The sequence below is a fragment of the Quercus robur genome, chromosome 3, assembly GCF_932294415.1.
Source record: "Quercus robur chromosome 3, dhQueRobu3.1, whole genome shotgun sequence".
In the NCBI taxonomy this organism is placed as follows: domain Eukaryota; kingdom Viridiplantae; phylum Streptophyta; class Magnoliopsida; order Fagales; family Fagaceae; genus Quercus; species Quercus robur.
Window position 1 is genome coordinate 2,219,325 of NC_065536.1, and position 14,258 is coordinate 2,233,582.

The 14,258-nt window shown below is 34.0% G+C and overlaps 3 protein-coding genes across 3 annotated transcripts; all 3 read right to left on the reverse strand.

Annotated features, from left to right (window-relative positions):
* Positions 1-1,302: 1,302 nt before the first annotated feature.
* On the reverse strand, positions 1,303-2,203 carry LOC126716678 (protochlorophyllide-dependent translocon component 52, chloroplastic-like). The gene is made up of 3 exons (XM_050417607.1): positions 1,891-2,203; positions 1,622-1,809; positions 1,303-1,495 (listed from the first exon to the last, which is right to left on the reverse strand). Exons 1-3 carry the CDS (start codon positions 1,952-1,954, stop codon positions 1,442-1,444), a joined length of 306 nt encoding a protein of 101 aa, XP_050273564.1. The 5' UTR covers positions 1,955-2,203; the 3' UTR covers positions 1,303-1,441.
* A 1,826-nt stretch (positions 2,204-4,029) lies between these two features.
* Positions 4,030-5,278, reverse strand: LOC126716674 (peroxidase 5-like). Its single transcript, XM_050417605.1, has 2 exons — positions 4,975-5,278; positions 4,030-4,800 (listed from the first exon to the last, which is right to left on the reverse strand). The coding sequence occupies exons 1-2, from the start codon at positions 5,188-5,190 to the stop codon at positions 4,033-4,035; spliced, it is 984 nt and encodes a 327-aa protein (XP_050273562.1). The 5' UTR covers positions 5,191-5,278; the 3' UTR covers positions 4,030-4,032.
* A 3,584-nt stretch (positions 5,279-8,862) lies between these two features.
* On the reverse strand, positions 8,863-10,280 carry LOC126716673 (peroxidase 5-like). Its single transcript, XM_050417604.1, has 2 exons — positions 9,973-10,280; positions 8,863-9,798 (listed from the first exon to the last, which is right to left on the reverse strand). The coding sequence occupies exons 1-2, from the start codon at positions 10,186-10,188 to the stop codon at positions 9,031-9,033; spliced, it is 984 nt and encodes a 327-aa protein (XP_050273561.1). The 5' UTR covers positions 10,189-10,280; the 3' UTR covers positions 8,863-9,030.
* Between the last annotated feature and the right edge of the window lie 3,978 nt (positions 10,281-14,258).

A 14,258-nucleotide genomic window follows, 5' to 3' on the forward strand; every position in this document is an offset into this window, starting at 1 on the left:
CCACCCACTAACCATTACAACAAATCATCATAATAAAAAAAAAAAAAAAAATCAATCCAAAATAAGTGGAAATCAAATCAAAATAAACTCAAGCCTATCCTAAATCCAACTCAAAATCAACCAAAAACATAATTAACTCAAAACAAAATACAATGGAAAACCTAAATCAGCCCAAACCCCAAGCCGTCGCCTCTGCCAAGGAAGCTCACCGCTGCCATGAAAGAGAGTGACAACGAGGCTCTGGTGGAGAGATACTTTTCAAATTTGAGAAATCCAAAACCTAGCCAGCATTGCCGTTGCCTCAGCCTTGGAGACACGTGGCTACTGTCGTTGCTACCATGAGAAGGATGAGGCTCGGATGGAGAGAGTTTTCAGATTGATGATTTGAGTTATGGGGGCCAGTTAGAGAGAGCGAGAGTTTTTTATAAAAGATAGGGATAATTACACATAACCCACCTGTGGTTAGGGCGAAAATCACTTTGCCTACCCGTGGTTTGAAAAGTATCACTTAACCCACCTGTGGTATGTTTCCGTCAATCTCCGTAACCCACCTCAAGCCCAGCCGTTACAAAAACACCTCTTAACACCAAAACACAACATAACACGAATCAAAACACCCAAAACTCAGAAACTTTTCAAGAGAGAGACTTGTGGTGAGATCAACGTGTTCTTCGTGGTTTTTATATCTCTTTTTCAGCATCACTCACCCGCAAATCCCTACTCTCTTTCAGTTTCATGGGGTTTTCTCGCAGACCCATTTCGCATTCCACCCGAATTCCCACAAACCCAGTTCAGATTAGTGGGTTTCGTACTTGTTCTTCGTGCCACTCTTACTCTCACCCGTTGAGTTCTAGCCATGGAGCCGAGTTTAAGAATTTGGGCCGTTTTGAAATGCGATTTGGGCAACTGGGTTTTGATCATTTTCTAGTTTCTACAGTTTTGAATGGTGGGTCGGGTGGTTATGGGCAACTGGGTTTTTTTTTTTTTTTTTTTTTTTTTTTAATAAATTCGAGGAGTTAGCCAAAGGGTTGAGGGAGGCAATGAGGAAAACTTCTATCTTTCTTTTCTCTCTATTGTGAACCCATAACCACTGGCCACCGTGATTTCTGCAAAAAAAAATAAATAAATAAAGCACACCCATGAATCTGTAATAAGGTTGATCTGGCGAACCTATACTAGTAACTTAATTCGATAGTAACCCATCAAAAGCAAAAGTGATTTATAATGGAATAAACCAGCTGCCTAGATTGAAAAAAGAAAAAAAGAAAAGAAACTTGCAATAACATACAAAGAGATGGGAGTCACCTCAATGTGTAGAAGATATAAATCAGAGTCTATAACCAGGTTTTGTTCCTTATGAAATATCCATCGTGGCACAACTTTATTAATCCAATGACCATAGTTTCTTGGGAAGCTCCATATCAATCTGCTACTCCCTGGACTAACTGGAATGGAAAAAAAAATTTAAAAAAAATTCCTTCTGCACAGATGTATCCTACATCAACCAAGATTTACATAAATAGAAGTACTAAGGAACGAAAAATGAAATACATAAGTAAGAATTAACCAAAAATTTTGTTTATCATCTATGTATAAAAGATTAATCAATCTAATAGATAACCTTTCTGGTTCCAGCTGATGATTCAGATCCATTAGCTTGATCCTCAGGCTTAAGAGATGCATAAACCAAGTATGGGGCAATAAATGTGCATCTGCTCCATTCCTGAAACTGTACTATATTGAACCCATTGCCGTCCAACTTTTCAATCTTAAATTCAATCGGTGTGCACCCCTCTCTATCAGCCTCCGCTGTGAAGGTAACTTGGTTTCAGTCATAAATAAAGAAATCAAAACTTATTGGCAGAACATAAGGATTATTCAAAACTTCACTGTTTTTGGATGGTAGAATTTCCTTTACTCTATAATGTGCATAAGGAACATGAGCAGGATCCATAAGATTCTCAATCAATACCTCATATCTGAATTTGTAAAAAATCAATATATTCCCAATCAGATCTGCTAAAGAGAAAGGAGGTAAGATATAAAAAATAAAAAATAAAAAAAAGAAGCAAAGCCCAAATTCAGGTGCCCAACTTTTAGTGATACACACATTTGAAAACCTTCCATATGATATTTATGCCAAATGAAAAGAAAGAAGAAACCATTTACAATCAATCAAAAAGATATGAACTTTCTTATGACATTTGCCAAAATGAAATTATAAAATATTAATACTTTGTCCTTCAGCATTACAGGTGCCTAAAAGTTATAAAACATATAGCAGGAAAAAAGGCTAGATATGGTTTCATAAGTAGAAAAAATAGAATCTATATTTTCCAAGATAACAGGTTTTTGTCAGAAGATAGTGGCAGACCATACCCATTAGGAATATCTCTATTTCCCATTAAGTTAGTATATGAAAGATCATCTATTTCTGGAATGTAGGGGGGTTTCTTTTCCACAAGAATATCTTTGTATAAAAAAAAAAAAAAATAAAGCACACCCAAATGCAAAAACCAACAAAACCCACAAATGGTGACACAAAACCACCAAATGGAGAGCCACAACTCATTAATGGCGAGAAAATTTGTAACCACTTATGGAGAGCCAGAACCATCGTGATGAGATGAAACCACCGGGCCAGGATAGGCTGAAAAAGAGATATAAAAATCACGAAGAACACGTTGATCTCACCACAAGTCTCTCTCTTGAAAAGTTTCTGAGTTTTGGGTGTTTTGATTCGCGTTATGTTGTGTTTTGGTGTTAAGAGGTGTTTTTGTAACGGCTGGGCTTGAGGTGGGTTACGGAGATTGACGGAAACATACCACAGGTGGGTTAAGTGATACTTTTCAAATCACGGGTAGGCAAAGTGATTTTCGCCCTAACCACAGGTGGGTTATGTGTAATTATCCCTAAAAGAAACCATGAGATATGGTTTAGAAAAGAGGGAGAGTGTTTTAAAGTGGGTTAATAAAATAATAAAAAAAGAATAAATTATTACTATTTAAAGTTTCAACGTGGGTTAATAAAATAATTAAAAAAGAATAAATAATTATTATTTAAAAAAAAAAGAGTATATAATAGATAGACTTATGTGATTTTTTGTAAAATATCTGTGTAAAATAGAAAAAGTAAGTTCTAATGTTAAAATAGTTTTTTTTTTTTTTTTTTTTAAAGACTAATGTTAATGCTCTAACTCATGAGAAATTATTTACTCCTCCTCACTCTTCAAACATGAGGGGTGGGTCCCAATATAGGACCCATGGTAGGGCCTACACCTTTTATGAAAGAAGGGAGGACTTCCCTTATTGGGGTGAAAAATTTCTTCTAGCTTATTGTGCCACTTATCTAGTCTTTATAGCAATTAATTTATATAAAATACTTGACTAAAAAAACATATTACAAAGTAAACCATATTTAAAATGAGATTCACGTCAATGGATGAGTTTCATGTAAAGTCAATTTTTCACATAATTTTTGCATCTTTTAGTCTTACTCGGTGAAAGATATTGTACGCTTCATGTAAGTGCCAAAGTTAAAGGGGCAACTATCATGAGCCCTGTAACTCGATAGTATTGTCTGAATCTTAAAAAGGAGAACTCAAGTTTGAATCCCCTATATATTATATTAAAAACGAAGTTAGAGGGTTATTTATTGAATTTGGTTGAATGAAATATCAAAATCTAAGTTAGAGTCAGCTAATTGGACAATAGCACTTTCAAAAATTTGTGTATTTTTATTTTTATTTTTTTATGTTACATCCACAGCAAACGTTTTTGTATGATTTTTTCCAAAAATAAAAACATGGTTGTAAATAAAGCAATGAAAATAATTTTCAAGTTCCACGTACAAATGCTATGCACATTTTGTAACATCCAATGAATACAAGTTTATCCCATTAATTTCTCGACAAAATTTGTGCAAAATCTTACAAAAGAATCAATTTACATTTGACTCAACATTGAATAATGAATCAATCTAAGAAAATAATACAAAATAATTTCAATAGTCACACCAATAAACCTATAATATCTAGTTCACAAACCTACAATCTTTCCTAATCTCACCTTGACTTCCTATAAGCACATCAACGTAACCCATTTTCACCATAGCTACTGCAAACTTAAAAGCCCATGTTTCACCTTGCTTTGCATTATTCTTGACAATTCCAACCGTTGAAGGGCTACTCAAAAGAGATTGATCCGAGGTCAATATGCCATGGTGGTTCTTCAAATTTATATAGTACTTATTATCTAGCCTATTTGGTGTAAGTACATCAAGTGGTACAGTTGGATCGACATTGCCAGCATTTTGTGGACACTTGGCCTTTAAGTCTCTAGCAAATATAGGATCCATTGAAGGGTCTTGTGGATTTGTTTCACTGAAATTGTATAATCGCTTTGAGAAAGAAGAACAATGTGACCTTCCTATAGAATGTGCACCAGAAAGTGTCACCATTTCATCAAGACTAAGTCCTTTTCGCGCAAATCTTTGTTCGAGTTCCTGAGCATTGAAGGTAGGTGGTGGAAGGTTTTCAATAGGCTCATTTTCACGTGACACCCTACCATCACGACGTCCTGATGGAACTTTGTAACTTATGCCCCCAACTTTGTAAGCACTGTCACGAGCAGCAAATGCAATAATGTCTGCACAAGAGACTGTTTGTGGGCATTGAGCTTCAAGTGCGGCCTTCGCCTCAAATATCACTTCAAATCCTCTTAAGCTTGTATTGTTGACTGGACTATCTCTCTCTGCTGGATTTCCGGGGGTTGAATCAAGTAAGACAGAGGCATCACAACCCTGGCATAAATAACATTGAAAATAAGATTTAACTCTAACAGCTTAGTAATTATGTGGCTTATAAGGTATATTCTTTTTGCGGGAACATAAAGGAAAAGTAGAAGAGTGCAAATTTAGGTACAGATTCTAGTGAACATATAACAAGTTAACTGGTGCTGCAAAGTGCTAACATACCCTGACAAAACAGTCATGAAAATGCATTCTGATGAGGCCAGCAGCGAGACCAGGGTTGCTTGATACGGCTTTGATCACAGCGTTTCTCACAATGGTCTCTGCAGAAGGACAAGTTGATTGATAGTAACCCACTTTGAGTGATGGCATCGCCAGTGACATTGACACCATCATAGACATGGTAACAAAGAAAACCAAGCAAAATTTGGTTGTTGCCATAGTTACTCTACAACCCAATAAATACCGCAATACTCTAACGAGTGAATGAATAAGACTCGAGTGAAACAAGAAAGAAAGAACAGATAAAGAAGAATAGTTTAAGCAAGAAGGAGATGAAGATAAAGGTTGTTGTTAGCAAAGTATTTATAGGAATGAAGTTAGTGAAGATGGGACTGGCAGTTTTTCTTTGAAACCAAAACGTGTATTTCTGCATAGAAAAAAGGCTTGCAGCTGTCTAAGTTTGAGGGTTTCCATGGTAACAAAGAGGAAACAGTCCTCTTTGGCCCACTTGAAGATCTTTCCATCCTATTAGCCTCTTAGGTTTTGAGTGGGTAATGATATATTTATGTTCTTTTGACTTTCAGGGATGTCTACTTGGCAATGGGGAGGGTAAGAAGGTAAAATAACGTACGTATATATATATATATATATATAACCAATGTACAGGCGTCTTATGCAGACTAAGTCAGTTAGCTTAATTTTCAGCTTCTTTGTTTACGGGTTCTACTTTTTCATGACATTTTAATTAACACCTTGATTTGGACAAGGAAATGGATGGAAGTCTGAACTGAAAGGGATTGTGGATCCCACCATTTTTTCTACTGTTTGAGAGTTTTTCAAGAGAGAAAGGAAAAAAGTTAGGGAATATGATCATTTTACTTTAAAGATTTCAAGTACACTAGGAAACTAGAATTAAAAATATATATTTCTATCTTTTTCTATTCAGTTATATTTTTATAAAAATCTATTTATCTCATTTCTTTTATTCATTATATATATGTTATGTGTGTATGTATAGTATTACCATTGATAAAACAAGTAAACAATCGAGTAATTATTTAGTATTTTATATATATATATATATATATAATAGAAATTCTATCATAATCTAATCTAAGTCTATATGTATGTAAAACTCACTCATGGAGATTTTAACTCCAACCATTACCCTCCACACCCTATAAGCACTTATACTTGTGGAGTGACCATTATTCCAAGGGTGTGCAGTGGTATTATTCTGTATTCTCAAAATATAATAACATGCTCTCTTCTCTCACTTAACGGCAAGGAGGTCTACTTATTAAATTTATAATTTAATCTACCATTGACATATTGCAGGAGAGAGAACTTAATAATTTCCATGATTAAGCATGACAACTAGTTAGGTCTCCCATTGACCGAGTAGCTAGCATTTTATTATCAATCGAAACTCATTTAAGATGATCATTTATATGTCATCCCAAGGAAAAAGTCAATTCTCTGTTTGATGAAATGTCTTTCTCATCTTATAAATCCCTACTTTTATGTTGTGGACTAAAGACAAAATAAATAGTTGTGAAAAGACAACTTTTATAGCTTAGTTCAACCACTAAATGTTTCTCACACATTTCTTCGTAATCTTTTTTTTATAGTTTGGTTAGATAAAAAAATATAAATAAAAGGTTACTAAGGTCACCTTTTTTATTGATTTATAATTAATATAATGTTGTTCAGTGTAAGTGTTTGAAACCAACATTTCTCAAGACGCTTGTTTTTGGTATGCTAGCAGTATTTCCTTTTTCCATTTTAGGAACCAACATTCAATCAACCACAACATGTCTTAACCTTCACTAACTCATGAGTAATTATTCACTCCTCCTCTCTTTTCAAATAGGAGTGGTTCCCAATGTGGGATTGATGGTAGGGCCTACAACTTTTGTGAAAGAAGGGAGGACTCCCCTTGTTGGAGTGAAAAATTCTTCTAATTCATTGTGCTGCTTATCTAGTCTTTATAGCAATTAATTTATATAAAACATATTACAACATAAACCTTATTTAAAATGTGATTTATGTCATTTGAAAGTAAAACTTTACAACAAAAAAAAGGATTAGTTTAATGTAAAGTCAATGTTTCACATAATTCATTGCTCAATCATTGGTGAAAACAATATTATGGGGAGTTTGAACAATTAATTTTTACATCTTTTGGTCTTACTTGGTGAAAGAAATTGTACGCTTCACGTAAGTAAATCTATCACAATTACCAAGCTAGGCTCTGACTCCATAGACTTCCTTGATCTGGATCTTGTTCTCACATGAACCATTTGTTCATGCCTTGATCTTCAGTACGCTTGATAGTTGACGATTTGGCAGCAACTTTACTCCACCATTACTAGCAATATGGATTTGATCTTCGGTAGGTGCTTATAGAGTTAGAAGATTACAGAACCTCACAGATCTCACATGAGTATCTCACGACTTAAAAAACGTGTATTAAAGTTTCCCATTTATACCTAGCAATGTTGGACTCAAATTCTAAACATTTCGTGGGCTGTTGGGCCTAATTTAAAAATCTGTCAAATTGTAGTTCCATTGGTCGAGCTTGATAGTTTCTAAATTCTTCTTTTTGCCGCTTGTATGTTCTTGAATCTTAACTCGTATAAATTTGATTAATGTCTAAAACACTTCTAAGACACTAAGATCTTATACTAGACATATTTTTGTTCTCGGTTTTTCCAACATACAATAAAATTATAACCTAAACATTTATGACTAAATATTTAAAACCTAAAAGGGGGTATTATTAAGGTAATTAGATGCTCATACATTTTAATATTAAGTGAATAACTAAATTAATGGATATTTATTATAATAATAAGAAAAATTTTATAGATACACTCAATTTAACAATATGCTTGGATGTACTCGTGATTAGTGCACAACAATTTCACTCTTTCATCAATTGTTAATGGTGAGCCCATATGTATGTGATGAATTCAATTACAAATTAATATTCAAATATGTTGTGAAATTAGGTGTGAATTTGAGTATGTCTATAAATGGATTGTGATAATAATAGTTAATAGAATAATATGGTGGTTTCAACTTTCAAGGGTGTTCAATTTTGTGTGGCTAAGCCCCACAACTCATTTGGCAATTTATTTAAGAGGCTAATACCTGTACTCGAACTCAGGACATATTACTTTTAATTAAAGGAAATTTCTATCACACTAAGGCTAGACCTCAAATCACTTACCTGGTCATCATAGAAATTGTGTTATATAAACAACATGATTGATAACATGTTTCAAAATAACCCATTTTTAAAATGGGATTTACATAATTTGAAAGTAAAACTATATTAAAAAAAAGGATTTACATCATCTAAATTTAATGTTTCACATAATTCACTATTCAGTGGTTGGTAGATTCAATAAAATAGGAATTCTGAACAATTAAAAGTTTCCTCTGTTGTTTTTTAGTGAATGAAATTGTATGATTCTAATGTAAGTGCCAAAGTTAGAGGGAGAACTATCAAGAGCTCGATATTATTGTCTTATTCTCCAAATAGGGAGAACTTAGGTTTGGAATCCTTCCTTTATTATATGGAGTACATAAAAGAACAGGGTAGAAAGTGAAACTGCAATTTTTATATCTTCAATTTGGTCGAGTGAAAAATAAATATCTTGAATATAGTTGAATAACAAATCAAAATCCAATTTAGAGTCAGCTATTGGATAATAACTCTTTCAAAAAATTTTGTTTCTTTGGGTTACATTCACTACACGCATTTTTGTATAATTCCCCCCCCCCCCCCCCCCCCAAAAAAAAGGAGGATGTAAATTAAGCAATGAAAAAAAAAATCCATTAATAAAGCAATGAAAAAGAGGTTTTTAAAAAGAGCTATGCACATTTTGTAACATCCAACGAATACAAGTTTATCCCATTAATTTCTCAACAAAATTTGTTCAAAAACATGCAAAAGAATGAATTTACATTTGAATTAACATTGAATAAGGAATTAATGTAGGAAAATAATACAAAATAATTTTAGTAGTCACACCAATAAACCTATAATATCTAGTTCACAAACCTACAATTTTTCCTGATCTCACCCTGACTTCCTGTAAGCACATCAACGTAACCCATTTTCACCATAGCTGCTGCAAACTTATAAGCCCATATTTCTCCTTGCCTTGCATTATTCCTGACAATTCCAACCGTTGAAGGGCTACTCAAAAGAGATTGATCAGAGGTCAATAAGCCATGGTGGTTCTTCAGATTTATATAGTACTTATTATCAAGCCTATTTGGTGTAAGTACATCAAGTGGCACAGTTGGATCGACATTGCCAGCATTTTGTGGACACTTGGTCTTTAAGTCTCTAGCAAACATAGGATCCATTGAAGGGTCTTGTGGATTTGTTTCACTAAAATTGTATAATCGCTTTGAGAAAGAAGAACAATGTGACCTTCCTATAGAATGTGCACCAGAAAGTGTCACCATTTCATCAAGACTAAGTCCTTTTTGCGCAAATCTTTGTTCGAGTTCCTGAGTATTGAAGGTAGGTGGTGGAAGGTTATCAATAGGCTCATTTTCACGTGACACCATACCATCACGGCGTCCTGATGGAACTTTGTAACTTATGCCTCCAACTTTGTAAGCACTATCACGAGCAGCAAATGCAATAATGTCTGCACAAGAGACTGTTTGTGGGCATTGAGCTTCAAGTGCGGCCTTCGCCTCAAATATCACTTCAAAACCTCTTAAGCTTGGATTGTTGACTAGACTGTCTCTCTCTGCTGGATTTCCGGGGGTTGAATCAAGTAAGACAGAGGCATCACAACCCTGGCATAAGTAATATTGAAAATATGATTTAACTCTAACAGCTTTGTAATTATGTAGCTTATAAGGTATATTCTTTTTGCGGGAACATAAAGGAAAAGCAGAAGAGTGCAAATTTAGGTACAGATTCTAGTGAACATATAACAAGTTAATTGGTGCTGCAAAGTGCTAACATACCCTGACAAAACAGTCATGAAAATGCATTCTGATGAGGCCAGCAGCGAGGCCAGGGTTGCTTGATACGGCTTTGATCACAGCGTTTCTCACAATGGTCTCTGCAGAAGGACAAGTTGATTGATAGTAACCCACTTTGAGTGATGGCATCGCCAGTGACATTGACACCATCATAGACATAGTAACAAAGAAAACCAAGCAAAATTTGATTGTTGCCATAGTTATTCTACAACCCAAATATCACGTTACTGTAAAGAGTGAATGAATCAGACTCAGAGAAAAGAGCTAAGAAAGAACTGATAATTAAAGAAGAATATTATAAGCAAGAAGGAGATGAATATAAAGGTTGATGTTAGCCAAGCATTTATAGGAAAGAAGTTAGTGAAGTTGAGTCTGGCAGAAGAAAACAAAAACGTGTATTGCTGCATAGAAAGAAAAACTTGAAGCTGTCTAAGTTTGAGGGTTTCCATGTTAAGAAAGAGGAAACAGTCTCTTCTTTGGCTCACTCCACCAGCAGTTTCTTATTTTACTAGTTTTGGAGTGGGTGGTCAAGCGTTTATCTTCTTTGACTTTCATGGATGTCAAACTGGCAATGGTTAGGTAAAATAACTATACATATTTAATTTGCAGACTAAGTCGATGAAATTTTCATTATCTTTTTCTTACTACTATTTTGGGTTCTTGACTTCTGGCTTTACATGACGTTTTGGTTTTATTTTTTGTCCCTATTTGGAAAGGATAGAAATAAAATACAAGAGATCCAATAGTAAAATTTTATATTTATTGCCTTTTCGTTATTTTTATATATAAAAAAATTTTCAAACTGACTGTAGCAAAAAAAATTAATTTTTTTTTTCAATTGCTTTCTATTTTTTATTCAATATTTAATTATATTTTTATTCAATTTACTTATTATTATTAAGCATTTATTGCCAGCGGGAACAAGTAGGAAAACGCGTGATTAAGCATGCTTGACCAAGTAGCTGGCTTTTATGCATTGATGGGAACCCATTTTAGGTGACAATTTAGTTTAGCATGCTTGACCAAGTAGCTAGCATTTTTGTATAATGGGAACACAATTTACAGTGTGCTACCTATTAAAAAAATGATAAATATCATCTAAATTTATCCATAAATGCAGGGTTTATTTAAGATCTGCTTATTTTGCTGAAACTAAAAACTTTTTGCTGAAAGTAAGGTAGATAAAAGTAAAAGTTAGCTGAAAAAGAACAGTAAGACCCATAAATTGTATCAAAAAGTGCAGTGAGACCCATAAATAGTAGTAACAATTAAATAAATAGTAGAATAAACTAGCAACTTTCATCAATGCCAAACATACACGCAATGTGCTACCTATGGCTGTAACTATTATTTAAGATTTCTGATTTCACTCTTTCTTTTTTCTTTATCTGTTTTCTTTTTTCTTTAGTTGAGAATCCATAGAAAATTTGATGTTCATACATTTTAATATTAAGTGGATAATTGAATTAATGGATATTTAGTGTCGGTTTAAGAACAGTTTCTTTAGCTGAAACTGGAATTTTTTTACTGAAAGTATTATAGATATAGCTAAAAGTTAGCTGAAATAGTATAGCGAGACCTATAAATAGTACCAAAAATAAGCTGAATAGTGAAATAAACTAGCAAAAATAATCAATGCCAAACGCACGCTTATTATAATCAATGCGCCCCCCCCCCCCCTCCCAAAAAAAAAGAAGCTAGTATATTAAATTTTCGTTCTAATAGCCCCCCCCCCCCAAATTAAAAATAAAAATAAAATAATTGGTATACGAATGCAATCTGAAAAAATAACCGACAAACTCTCACAAAAAAAAAAAAAAAATATATATATATATATATATATACATGTATAAAACTGACAAACTAAAAACTACAAAATAAAAAATAAATATGGACTGAAAACCTAAATTACAATTCTCAAATTTTTACCCTAACCTCACTGTTCCTCCACTCAACCTCATCAACGCCTCCATCACTGCTGCTGCTGTTGTATGTTCTTTTCCTTAGATCAGATCTAGACTGTTGCTGCTACTGCTCCTCCTCAGATTCTTAATCACAGTCACACACAAGTCTGGTAAATCTAAGAAATTTCTCTCTTGAGATCTCCATTGGTGAAGGGCATAAATTTGAAGAGCTCAGCATAGTCCACCGTTCAAAATGTCAGGATTTATGTGGGACGAAGTGCCATCACTAAAGAAAGAGGAAACCTATTGACAAAGAGTGAGTTGTTCCGTCGATGATGTTAATATAGGTTTGCGAAGGATTCTCGCCCATGGCTGTAGGACCATCTGTACTAATTTTGGCTTAGCAATGCTATTTGGCGAAGAGGAAGGAACCTTTGTGAAAAAGGAGTGAAACTTTGTTATAGGAGGATGGTGTTTTAAGCGACATCCTATTGTTGATGTACTGGTTCAAAAGGTTGAGCCATTATTCTCATTGAAGTTGAAGCTCATTTCAAACCCGACACCCATTATTTCCGATAATGGCAATGCTTGGAAATTAGTTTTCAATGCAGCTATGCTTGACTTTGAGTTGGCCATCTTGTTGGAGGTAAATTGTCCCCATTGTTTGCTGTAAATTTGAATGGGCGAATTGGGTCCAGATGAGGAGATGATGATGAACGAGACATTAACGATGCTTCAATTTTTTAGTTGCTTTATTGTTGGCCAACTTGGTGAGATTGTGTTTGCCAAGATTAGTTTTGATGAAGCCATATCCATGAGCAACATTGCTAGTTGCCTTAGGACAACTTATTTGAGATGGAACAAAGCAAAGATATCACTTGGTGATATAATAAAGAGGCGTGACATAGCTGCTATATGTGATGGCAGTCCCCAGTATTGTGTTCTTGTGGTGAATGTGAATAAAAATGTAGAGTCACAAGTTGTTTTCACTTCATGCCTATTGTAATGATGAGAAAAGTGTTGGCAAAGCCATGATTAATGATTTCCATAGAGTGTCTATTGTTTGATCATGGTACTGCCCATCCATAATAGCCTTTGCATCTTAGGCCTTGATGGGAAAAATTGACCATAATAGCATGAGAAGACGCCTTGTAAGATGGATGTTGTATATGCTTAAAGAGATGAATAGCGCAACTTGTAAGCAAGTGGGAGGTTCTTCTTTGATGCACGTCTATAATAGGATATTATATAATGAGACTTGTTGTGCCGAGATGCTTTTGCATGTGGCAATGTCACATCCACTATTCTTTCTACATTGTTGTAACATACTAAAAATGGTACATGGACAGCAATTTCGTTTGTTTGAGAATGAAGCCGCAACTTTTTTGGCAAGTCAAAACTTGATGTGACAAGTCAAAACCTGCTACCACCCCTTCTTGTCATATCAATAGGAGTTCTTGAGTGCGCCACTTTTCCCTTTTGTGTGGAATAAGTGTTCTTTAGAAGGCTACACCATTATTGAGCGGGAACTTGTAACTCACTTAGTAAGTCACAGTTCTTCTCCATTTTCTTTTCTTGATTGCATATAATAGTATATTAAGCGAGCTGTACTTGGTTTCTTGTAAGATGACTTTGGCTTAGACAATTATGGTGCTATTGTTGGGAGTTTCATTCTCAAGGCCAATCTCATTACCAATGCATCATTTTCTGAGGTTGAAGCCGCTGTGGACACTTTTCCCTTTTGTGTGGAATTTTTTAACCAAACAAGCCCTCAGTGCCTTATAACTCAATAGTATTGTCTACTTCTCTCGATGCAGAGAACTTAGGTTTTAAATAACCATTTATTATTATAAGAATTAATAATAATAAAAAGGTAGATATCTCCAGTTATAATAATAATAATAATAAAAGTTGATGGTCAACTGTGAATTTTATGTATTAAAATATATTGAATAAAAAATCAAAATCTAAATTAGGGTCAGCGAATTGGTTAATAGCACTTTCAAGTAATTATGTTTGTTTGTGTTACAATCACTTAACATATTTCGGTATCATTAAAAAAAAAAAAAAAAGGTCATAAATAAAGCAATGAACATAAACCTCAAGATCCACAAACGAATGCTTTGCACATTTTGTAACATCCAACAAATACCAATTTATCCCATTAATGTCTCAACAAAATTCACTCACAAACTTTCAAAAGAACAAATTTTCACTTGAATCAACATAGAAAAATGAAACAAATACGTAAGCAAATCATACAAAAAAGTTTCAACAATCACACAAATAAACCTATAATATATATTGTTAGGTTCTAAAGACTTAGGTTTTTTTGTATTTAGAACTCTAATGTGTATTGTTGGC